The sequence below is a fragment of the Periplaneta americana genome, chromosome 7, assembly GCF_040183065.1.
Source record: "Periplaneta americana isolate PAMFEO1 chromosome 7, P.americana_PAMFEO1_priV1, whole genome shotgun sequence".
Classification (NCBI taxonomy): domain Eukaryota; kingdom Metazoa; phylum Arthropoda; class Insecta; order Blattodea; family Blattidae; genus Periplaneta; species Periplaneta americana.
In genome coordinates, this window is record NC_091123.1 from 161,178,024 (window position 1) to 161,190,669 (window position 12,646).

The 12,646-nt window shown below is 36.8% G+C and overlaps 2 protein-coding genes across 2 annotated transcripts in view; one reads left to right on the forward strand and one right to left on the reverse strand.

Moving 5' to 3' along the window:
* LOC138703658 (GTP-binding protein Di-Ras1) overlaps positions 1–12,646 on the reverse strand; it is a 1,052,070-nt gene that overhangs the window by 276,060 nt on the left and 763,364 nt on the right. The window lies entirely within an intron of this gene.
* LOC138703657 (pancreatic lipase-related protein 2-like) overlaps positions 1–12,646 on the forward strand; it is a 228,742-nt gene that overhangs the window by 195,697 nt on the left and 20,399 nt on the right. Inside the window, exon 4 of the mRNA XM_069831719.1 lies at positions 3,737–3,991. Within this exon, the coding sequence (XP_069687820.1) occupies positions 3,737–3,991 (255 nt within the window). The remainder of the gene's footprint in view (positions 1–3,736; positions 3,992–12,646) is intronic.

Below are 12,646 nucleotides of genomic sequence, written 5' to 3' on the forward strand. Positions count from 1 at the left end.
TTCCATTTAGCTATAGCAGAAAATATGCGTAGTGGGTACTAGTGAGTACTCATCAGTTGCGCGCGGTCATTATATTTTCGCAACATTTTCCTTCCCATTTTATAGAGACTCAGGACTTGAACGTTATTGGCGGGTATGGTTAAAAGTGTTTGTTTCAATCGTACCATGAAGTTGGTACTCGTCAAAGGAATAAAAATGATGGTACCATGTAGTTAGTACTCGCCAAAGGGAATAATCTTATCATTAATTTTGTATTCAAATTCTCTTATAATAGTACGTAAAGCTCTTTTAAAAATCGATGCTACTAATTTTCCCATGTTTATATTTATTAAGGAGTTCTTGAATATACTGTTTTCGTTTTCTATATGTAGTATTTACCGTTGGAATATTATCTCTGTTATTCATTGTAAATGCATAATTGTTTGTGTCTTAATGATAGGGTCAACGAATTTATAAATATCTGGATGAGCAGAGTTAAAATTAAGAGGAAATGCCTTATGAAATGCTCCGAATGTGTTCTGTTAGAAATAGTTGTATCCGAACAAATCTCGGGAGGAAATAATAAATCAGATGCAATGATATTATTTACTAAATAATCAGCAAACTTTGTCACATTTTCGCAGTTTGGTTGAATGCTAATCATATCTTCAATAAAAGCATTTTCGATTTCTACCGGAGTGATAAGTATTAGGCTGTATATCCAGCGAAGCCATTTACCTATTTCACTGTTGTTATCTTTGTTCTCTGAAGAAAGGCCCGAATTCTGAATTTTCCGCCACATGTCTGGGTGAAATGTAACCTAAACCTATGATTAATGCTGATGGCCACACTTTATTTACTGCTTTGTGAATGGATACTTCAAAATCTTATACTCCATTTGCAGGTTGAAACTTACACTCCATGTTACCACAAGTAATCGGAAGGAAAATATATGAACGAATAAGTGAATTAGTGTCCAGAGAAAGAATAGGCGATAAAGGAAGTGACTAGAGGAAACTGGAAGTGTTTGTTAATAGGAATTGATTGTGAAATATTAGTAATATTGGAAGTGTCGACTAAGCGTACAATCAGAGAAATAGAAATGATAGGAAGACAGCAAGTATTTTAATGTAAGTTTACAAATGAAGGTTGAGTTGACTTACAAAAATAGTGTCTAAAGGAAAATTTATCGGGGTGAAAGTGAACAAATAAACATGTGATAAGGGGATAAGAGTGATACAGAAGTGAGAAGAGTTAGAAGTGATTGTAAATTAGTGATGAAAGTGAATGATTATGATTAAGTAGCGTTAGTAAGAGTTAGTTAAAATTAGGGAAATTTTAGACAATAGAAAGTAGTCTACTGCAATATAAGTAAACAATAAAAGTAGTGAGGTGCTCATTAGATAGGAGGGAAAATTTTAATGTTAGAGGTTAGAGAGCAAATTGAGGGTATGTATTATAGTAATAGAGGTAGCAAAGGTAAAATAAGATGACTGCACATGTCGATGAAAGTTTATTGTAATTAGAAGGTGATGGGGAGCACGAATACAGAGATGTGTGGCGACCCATTACTAAATAATAGTTGTAGAAATAAATTATCATATGATATCATATATCATATCATATCATATCATATCATATCATATCATATCATATATCATATCATATCATATCATATCATATCATATCATATCATATCATATCATATCATATCATATCATATCATATCATATCATATCAGAGATGTGAGGCAGATTTGTCGATTAGCATTGAAAGATCGAAGGAAATCTTCTACAGAGATACAGGAAGTTCTACACAGCAGTGGACTCAGTATTTCTGCGAGAACTGTTCGAAGGAAGTTATTTGACAATGGACTAAAAGCAAGGGCACCCAGAAAAAAGCCATTTCTCAACAAAAGGCAACGAGAAAATCGTGTAAATGGGTGCAAATATTATCAATCATGGACCAATGATGACTGGGCGAAAGTGATATGGAGCGATGAAACAAGGATTTCTATATTTGGAAGTGACGGAATCAAATACGTTCGTCGCCGAAATGGAGAAGCTTTGAATCCTGAGCGCCTCATCTCAACCATGAAACATCCTGTTGCTGTCATGATATGGGAATGCATGTCCAGGAATGGAGTAGGAAGACTATCATATCATATCATATCATATCATATCATATCATATCATATCATATCATATCATATCATATATCATATCATATATCATATCATATCATATCATATCATATATCATATCATATATCATATCATATCATATCATATCATATCATATCATATCATATCATATCATATCATATCATATCATATCATATCATATCATATCATATCATATCATATTACCACAAATTCCAATAAGATTAACGTCACCAACATATTCAACAAAAACTTCTCAAACGAATCTATATTACAGCTCCAATATCGATCTGATTAGTGTTGCCAATATATTCAATGAAACCTTTCGAACTGTTCGACGTTACCACCCAGCTATAACTGATTCATTAATACGAAAGTCTCCACGCGCAACTATGGTGCCTACATGAAGAATTAACGCGCGCAACTGATTAATTTGTAATTCTTTCACGCGCAACTGATATACACCCGTGTGTTCCTAATCCTGTCTTCAGGGGCGGGTTTTCCTCATCTGTGTACTTAGCCATGGAGTGTGGTTATTTGGGAATGCAAGATATTCATTAAAATGAGGATGGAAACGTTCGAAACACCCAGGAGTAGAATATGTATGTATTTATTTACACTGCAAGTGGGCAAGCACCCGGTGGCAGTGGTATACACAATATAAACAATACACAAAAAAAAGATAAGCAATACACAATAAATTTACAATACACAATACAATTATACAATACACAATACAATTTTATACACAATACAATAAGAATACACAATATAATTTAACACAATAATAATAAAACATAAATAAAATACCTAATTTTATATTACAACCTACATAATTATGTATAGGCCCTACTTAAGTTTCAATAGTCTTTGACTATTCTCATCTCACTCACTGTAGTGGCACTATGACGCATTTCACTGACACACTATAACACATTTCACTGACACTATAGAATACATTTCATTGACGCTATAAATTATCACTGATCGGAACTATTCACTGCACTGTAAAACCATAACTTCACTGACTCACCTCGCTTCACTGATACAACAGTTCAAATAAGTCAAATAATTACACCCTTATGCATACTTATATACAGAACTACATTTAAACTAAACATTTCTATCCTAAGGCCCTCTTACACGCTATTTTTAAATAATTTACAATTCAAACCAAGGAAGTAACTCGTCAGGCTAAATAAATACATGTCACCTTAAAAAATTAAATGTTAAATGTCGCCTTAATTTTAATTTGCACTTGATACACAACTTTTTAAATTATTCTTGAAACTCCTTAAGGAAGGACAGCCCTCAAAGACCGCTGCAGGTAGGTCATTCCAATCATTTATAGTTCTATTTAAAAATGAGAATTTGCCTACATCCGTTTTCTGTTTCCTACATTTGATTTTAAAATCATGATCGTTCCTACCATAGTACGTTGGCTTTTCTAACCGAGCCGTTATGTCTACCCATGCTTTCTGACCTAGATGTGCTCTATACAATGATGTTATTCTAGTTTTCCTACGTCTGTTTTTCAAAGTGACGTGGTGACGTGGTTAAGGTACTGACTGACCGATATGATTTTCGAATTTTCAGCATATCTGCAGGTGTCAGACTTGAACGTGGTGGTGCTGGACTGGTGGATTCTGGCGCGAGGTCCGCACTACGACTTGGCGGCTCAGAACGCCAAGCTGGCAGGGCGTATCCTGGCCAACTTCCTCGACGTCTTGATCAACGTAACAGAGGGCGCAGCTCGCCATGACTTGCACGTGGTGGGGTTCAGCTTGGGAGCCCAGGTCATCGGCCTTGCCGCTCAGCAGATGACAACAGGAATGTTGCCGCGAATTACAGGTATGAAAAATACTCGATTTCGAGAATGCATTTTACATTTAGCAATAGACACCAGAGCACTAGGAGAACATCTTTATGAACAAATTTAGAGTGCTATCTACTGTACTCCAACCATGAGAAAGTCTTTGGGGACTGGGGACTGAGACGAAGCGGGGTAATGGTGTGAATGAATGTTGATGTCATAAGGTCACACACGTGGCTACACGTATCTGTATTGGCTATCTTTCACAGCACAAACAATAACACTGATATACACATATTGATACTATCCTAGTTACAAAATTAGATCACTGTTAATCTCCTGGTCTTTTAATCTCTCCATACAGGAACTAACATGTGCAGGAGAGCGCATGGTTTTTAAACTGACGTTATAACGATAATATTATAGGTCTCGCAACCATGGATTACCGACGGAAGGAATGCGAATCAAACACTGCGATAAGGAAGAGCGGGCGATAGGAAAGGCCACGAGATAACTTGAATGATATTCGAGAGTACAGTCGGAAGAGAAATAACATCAATAGAATCAGTCTTGCGTTGTGATAGTTACATTACGACTTTAGTTTGTTCCATTGCATGTAAATGCGTGTCTTGTATCGCACGGTATTATTATTTCAGTCATAAACATATGTTGCGCGTTTGATTAGCTTCGAATTTTTCTCTTCCTACGTTCTTTATTTCTACAGCGATGTCCTCATTTGTTCGTCTTCTTGGGAGAGACGGTAATTCCATCGGCTCGCACCCCTCCCCCCCTCGGCGTACCTACATACACACGTCAAAACAGGCAGCAACGCCACCATTGGTTTTCGGTAATCGTTTCTTGCGCGAGCTATATCTACTGTCGGTGACTCAGGAGAAGACGAGAGCGGACTGAGGAGGAAGGAATGTGAACAGATAACGTACGACAACACGTGCAATATTTGTACTGCAGTAAGCGGAAACATTAGGTCTCCTTCTGTTCAACTTAGCTTTAATTTCCATACGCATTGTTACTCATGTTTCCTGCACGAGTAATAACCTGGCTACTGGGATGCTTATCTGAGCGATGTTTATAATAATCAACAGCGATAGTCAAGAAGGTCACATTCTTTCCGCTTGTCTTCTCCTGAGTAATGGACAGTATCTACTTCGCTCCAATAGATGACGCAATAGTAAGCACATTCCTTTCACGGTTGATGTCTTGGTTGGAGAACAATATTGTTTTTATAATTCTTTTGAAACCACCGGCGTAGCTCAATCTGCTAAGGCGCTTGCCTGCCGATCCGCAGTTGCGCTCGGAAGTACGTTCGATTTCCGTTTGAGCTGATTACCTGGTTGGGTTTTTTTCGAGGTTTTCCCCAACCGTAAGGCAAATGTCAGGTAATCTATAGCGAATCCTCGGCCCCCATCTTGCCATCACCGATGCTAAATAACATAGTAGTTGATACAGCGTCGTTAAATAACCAACTAAAACTTATTTTAAAATGATCAAATTTCAATTTCAATATAAAATTTCACAGAGGTGTGTACACAATTTTCTCTTTCTTAATGAAATAAAATTAATGTTGTCATACTGTAACCTTTCGATTTACAAATCCAACGGCCTAGGGTTTTATTACCCAGAAAAATATAATTCAAACTATGAAGTGATGCACTATACAGAATTACTCTGCGTTACAAACTAAAAAGCCGGTTTCAATGAGTACAGTGTGTAGATGAGGAAGCGAAACCTGGCATGTGAGATGTGCCAGAAGGACAATTTTTTAAGTAGGTTATTTTACGACGCTTTATCAACATCTTAAGTTATTTAGCGTCTGAATGAGATGAAGGTGATAATACCGGTGAAATGAGTCCGGGGTCCAGCAACGAAAGGTCTTTTTAGTAGTTATTTTACGACGCTTTATCAACATCTTAGGTTATTTAGCGTCTGAATGAGATGAAGGTGATAATGCCGGTGAAATGAGTCCGGGGTCCAGCAACGAAAGGTTTTTTTAATAGTTATTTTATGACGCCGTATCAACATCTTAGGTTATTTAGCGTCTGAATGAGATGAAGGTGATAATGTCGGTGAAATGAGTCCGGGGTCCAGCAACGAAAGGTCTTTTTAGTAGTTATTTTACGACGCTTTATCAACATCTTAGGTTATTTAGCGTCTGAATGAGATGAAGGTGATAATACCGGTGAAATGAGTCCGGGGTCCAGCAACGAAAGGTCTTTTTAGTAGTTATTTTACGACGCTTTATCAACATCTTAGGTTATTTAGAGTCTGAATGAGATGAAGGTGATAATGCCGGTGAAATGAGTCCGGGGTCCAGCAACGAAAGGTCTTTTTAGTAGTTATTTTACGACGCTTTATCAACATCTTAGGTTATCTAGCGTCTAAATGAGATGAAGGTGATAATGCCGGTGAAATGAGTCCGGGGTCCAGCAACGAAAGTTTTTTTAGTAGGTTATTTTACGACGCTTTATCAACATCTTAGGTTATTTAGCGTCTGAATGAGATGAAGGTGATAATGCCGGTGAAATGAGTCCGGGGTCCAACACCGAAAGGTTTTTTTAGTAGGTTATTTTATGACGCCGTATCAACATCTTAGGTTATTTAGCGTCTGAATGAGATGAAGGTGATAATGTCGGTGAAATGAGTCCGGGGTCCAGCAACGAAAGGTTTTTTTAGTAAGTTATTTTATGACGCCGTATCAACATCTTAGGTTATCTAGCGTCTAAATGAGATGAAGGTGATAATGCCGGTGGAATGAGTCCGGGGTCCAGCAACGAAAGTTTTTTTAGTAGGTTATTTTACGACGCTTTATCAACATCTTAGGTTATTTAGCGTCTGAATTAGATGAAGGTGATAATGCCGGAGAAATGAGTCCGGGGTCCAGCAACGAAAGTTTTTTAGTAGGTTATTTTACGACGCTTTATCAACATCTTAGGTTATTTAGCGTCTGAATGAGATGAAGGTGATAATGCCGGTGAAATGAGTCCGGGGTCCAGCAACGAAAGTTTTTTTAGTAGGTTATTTTACGACGCTTTATCAACATCTTAGGTTATTTAGCGTCTGAATGAGATGAAGGTGATAATGCCGGTGAAATGAGTCCGGGGTCCGGCAACGAAAGTTTTTTTTAGTAGGTTATTTTATGACGCCGTATCAACATCTTAGGTTAGTTAGCGTCTGAATTAGATGAAGGTGATAATGCCGGTGAAATGAGTCCGGGGTCCAGCAACGAAAGTTTTTTTAGTAGGTTATTTTACGACGCTTTATCAACATCTTATGTTATATAGTGTCTGAATGAGATGAAGGTGATAATGCCGGTGAAATGAATCCGGGGTCCAGCAACGAAAGTTTTTTTAGTAGGCTATTTTACGACGCTTTATCAACATCTTAGGTTATTTAGCGTCTGAATGAGATGAAGATGATAATGCCGGTGAAATGAGTCCGGGGTCCAGCAACGAAAGGTCTTTTTAGCAGGTTATTTTACGACGCTTTATCAACATCTTAGGTTATTTAGCGTCTGAATGAGATGAAGGTGATAATACCGGTGAAATGAGTCCGGGGTCCAGCAACGAAAGGTCTTTTTAGTAGGTTATTTTACGACGCTTTATCAACATCTTAGGTCATTTAGCGTCTGAATTAGATGAAGGTAATAATGCCGGTGAAATGAGTCCGGGGTCCAGCAACGAAAGTTTTTTTAGTAGGTTATTTTACGACGCTTTATCAACATCTTAGGTTATTTAGCGTCTGAATGAGATGAAGGTGATAATGCCGGTGAAATGAGTCCGGGGTCCAGCAACGAAAGTTTTTTTTAGTAGGTTATTTTATGACGCCGTATCAACATCTTAGGTTATTTAGCGTCTGAATTAGATGAAGGTGATAATGCCGGTGAAATGAGTCCGGGGTCCAGCAACGAAAGTTTTTTAGTAGGCTATTTTACGACGCTTTATCAACATCTTAGGTTATTTAGCGTCTGAATGAGATGAAGATGATAATGCCGGTGAAATGAGTCCGGGGTCCAGCAACGAAAGTTTTTTTAGTAGGTTATTTTACGACGCTTTATCAACATCTTAGGTTATTTAGCGTCTGAATTAGACGAAGGTGATAATGCCGGTGAAATGAGTCCGGGATCCAGCACCGAAAGTTACTCAGAATTTGCTCATACTGCTCATATTGGGTTGAGGGAAAACCCCGGAAAAACCTCAACCAGGTAACTTGCCCCGACCGGGAATCGAACCCGGGCCACCCGGTTTCGTGCTAGCCGTTACTCCACAGGTATGGATGCCAGGAGAAAAAGAATAAGTTATCAGAAAGAGGTTTTATTTCATGATGGTTAGTATTATATGAATCTGCCTACACGAGAGTTCATCTCAGACTAAAACATATCTTGCCTCTTCATACTCATTGGTGATAAAGCCATGGTGTAAGACAGGGCTGGGCACCAAGAATGGATTCTACTCTCTCACGGGGAGCCATATGATTTCTCTTCATCCCCTTTCTTCCCCTTCGAACACCGCGCAGCGTTGATTTCGTGACTGATGAATATTAAGCTTCACCGTTTAGAGTCTGGATCCGCTCCCGATGCACAGCTCTGGCGTATGATAAGGTCACAGGACACGTCTTGCCTTTTCTACTGTATGTTGGGGCCTCTATGGTCTGTCCAAAACTACTTCCGACCTGACAAATGGCGCCTTTAGCATGTTACCATGGCAACCATCCAAATCAACCAATCACGAGAGACGCGTAACCATGGTAACGGGACGGTGTTGCCGTGTCTATGTTTACAAGTTGCACGTGAATACCACGGCCTAGTGGTGGATACAGTCGCCCGGAATGACTTTGAGTTGGCTGGTTAGCGCGTGCTTTGTGTGAATTAAAAATATTTAGTTGTATTATTGTTTTAGCGTATCGATAATAAATTGTGTTTAAATTATATTACACGTATTATCTTCGTTGTTATTGGTGGAATGTGTGGCTAGTGTGTGTTTTCTAGTTTCTGAGAGAGTTTCTAAACAGGTGACTTGTACAATGTCGGAAGGAAGAAAAGGCAGGCGGAGAATTAAGAATATTGGACAAGGAACCCCGTTAAAGATTCAAGCGCGAGAGATGGTGTGTTTTGTATGTAAGCGAGTATTTTGAGAGGGAAAGAGATAATGGCGGGCATCTTTTACCTTTGGCGCAAGTCGTAATGAGAACTGCTGCTTGTGTTAAAATTAATAAGAGCACTGTTATCGATATTGGAAAAGAAAAAGGACGTGGAGATTTTTTATCAACAGTAATCTCACTAGAGGTTTTGATTTATCTAGAGAAAATCAAAATTCGAGTGGGATTTAATTGACTATTACACCATTAGAAGAAAGTAGGCTATATAAAGATTAGAAGTAACAAAGTGTACAATAAAATATTAATTGGCTTACGAAAATACAACTGTCTTCAAATGTATTATTGTACCATCTCAACATTACGCTAGATGGCAGTAGTGTTTTATGATGATGTTTTCTTGTTACCGGTATCAGTTGTGCCAACTATGGAATCATCATTGAACTCTGTGGCCTGTTACTAGTCAAGAAGGCTTTGTTGATTCAGTTTCATTTTTATTAAGACAGTTGCATTCCACTTCAATTATCCGAATCCCAGTAATCAACGTCACTTGATAGATGATTTTCAATAAATCTTAATATTAAACAATCTCTGATACGTGACTATCCATAATGTCATATAGCAGAAGCTATAACATAACCTAACTAATATACTGTACACAAGTGTTAGAAAAGTTTTATTTAACGACGATGACATAAAAAAATAAACATGAATAATTTTAAAAGGAATAATTATTGAATGTACAATTTTCAAATTTGAATGTGGTTGGTGGTTCAATTGATGTTATATTGGACGTGTGCATAATAGAAGTGGAACTCGTTGATTTAGGCCTACATGGTGTATTCAACTTATTCAGGATTTCCGAATGAATAATTTTAAAAGGAATAATTATTGAATGTACAATTTTAAAATTTGAATGTGGTTGGTGGTTCAATTGATGTTATATTGGACGTGTGCGTAATAGAAGTGGAACTCGTTGATTTAGGCCTACATGGTGTATTCAACTTATTCAGGATTTCCGAATGGTGCTCTTCATTTATTTGTAAATCGGATTTCAGAAGATGCATAGGTATGATCAGTGATTTTGATTAATTCTTGTTCTTGAATGCCAATGCGAGTCATATTTGAAACTGCTGTGCATCGACTGGAGTGGTTTGTAATTATATATATAGGCCTATATATTTTTTTTGACGTCCAGACCAGCGCAGTTTCAAATGTTGGCAAACAAAGAAACAAATGCTAGGGACGCGATAAAATTAAACAAATGCTAGGGACGCGATAAAATTAAACAAATGATAGGGACGCGATAAAATTGTGCGATAAGCAGCCATGATTGGTTGAAATACGCCCTTTCGTACCGTTTTATTGGTCAAAAGTAGTATGACGTAGTAAGAATGTAATAGTCATAAATATTTTTACAGTTTACAATTTTTTCAACGCCTTTCTAACAATATTACATTGAAGAATACCGGCACTTATAAAAGTAAAGGCTTCATATTAAATTTAAAACCTGTCTTTACAGTTCACACTCCTTTCGACGCTTTTCTAACGGATTACATTGAAGGATACCGGTACTATACTACTACTACTACTACTACTACTACTACTACTACTACTACTACTACTACTACTACTAATAATAATAATAATAATAATAATAATAATAATATACTAATAAAAATAATAATGTATACCAATTTTAATACCTAGTGTTCAACAAATTGGTTAGAAATGTATGTGTTCATATCAGCCGTACAATACTGCACTCTATCGGCAGCGCGCTCGCTTACACGAAAGATGGGCAAAGTGACAACACTGCTCCCCCTTCTCTGTAAGCTGTCAAGTCGGAAGTAGTTTTGGTCAAGGTATAATTAATGTTGAAATGTTTTTAATTTTTATTTTATAAATTTGTAAAGTGATCAACTTTCTGACAATTATTTACAGACGCTTTCCCAATAATTGTGTTTCGTTTACATACTTGGCAGTAAAATTTCTACTGATGTATATAAAAACATTCCGAATATTAAGTCCAGGTCGTCTCAAACAAAAAAAGTACAAATCTGGCTTTCAGGTAGTAGCTCCCTGTAACGCAGGTTTGAATAATTTCAAGGAAAAATTGTTACAATGTCGTGTACAGTTCCTGGGGTAGATCAGTCGGTAGTGCATTCGTGCGCTAAGCGAAGGGTCCCGGGTCCCATACCCGGACCAGGAACAATTTTTCCTTGAAATTATTAAAACAAGTACACTTTTCATTTATTTGAAACATATTAAATATTTATAACTTGTGAACGAAACAATCTTATTATGAATTTTGTCTGCATTCGAAAGGGACAGGTCCATGACCTCCATGAGTTTGATTTCAGATGGGAGGGGATGGAGGTGTACCTTCTTTTGGGATGGAATGGCGCTAAGTATTTAAGAGGAAATCGGAAAACTTTGGGAACGCGAGTTTCAGTCGGTATGGATAAAAGTTAGAAAGATTCCCTTTGAGACGACATAAACCGGAAGTTTGTATAATGAATATTTTCAGAGATATTTTAGATACCTTTCATCCGCATAACTCTATGTTAAGCTCTGTTTTAAAGCCTCTATCCATGTAAGACTTTCAAAGGAAGTTCGGCTTGATGATTTTCTGAAAGAAAAATTAATTGGGATATAAGAAAACTGCTCCATTTAATGCCATACCAAGTTTAAATCGCGATGCAGAGTTTTTCGTCTTTACTAAGACAGTTCGGTGTTCGAATCTTGAGTTAATTTGTCATGATTGATGTTTCTTGTATAGTCGCGTCGCTCTTATTTCCGGCATGACTCTTCCTCTTTGCTTACATCCTAGGAAGTGTAGGCTTTATAAAGACTAGGTAAGTGTAATCGTTCGCCATTTTAATTCTTTCGTTGCCGGTTGCGGTTACCAGACGACACTGTTTTCCTCATCGTTAAACATTATCGCGTCGTAGTTCCTAAGAAATCAATCAATAGCACTGTAATTTTCAGGATTCATAGATAAATATCTAAGAAAAGGAATATTGAAATGAAATCTTGTATTTTTCAAATAACGTGCAAATTCTGGTAAAATATTAATAGAAACAAAAATAATGAATATTACAAATATTGTGTGTGTGTTAAATGTACATGGACAGTATAATCCATTTCGATAAAACAAACTCATTTTCACCAAAATGTCCAGATAATCTTGACTGTCTCAGCCCACAATTTTGTAATTACTGAAAGCAACGCCAGGAATCTATAATAATAATAATAATAATAATAATAATAATAATAATAATAATAATAATAATAATAATAATAATAATAATAATAATTCTTTATTTATATTGGCAGGGTTAAGGCCATAGGGCCTTCTCTTACACTCTACCAGGTTACAAAGTATACAAGCAGTTAAAATTTAACAAAAAGTTAAAGAACAGAATACTAACATATTACAAAGAGAAATAATAATAGCATAATAAATCGACACTAAACAAGATGAAAATAATACCATAATAAAAAAAGAAAGTAAAATACATTGGAATATAGTGAAAGCAACTCATTTAGTACAAATGGTTAATATGGAAAAACGTAAGGAA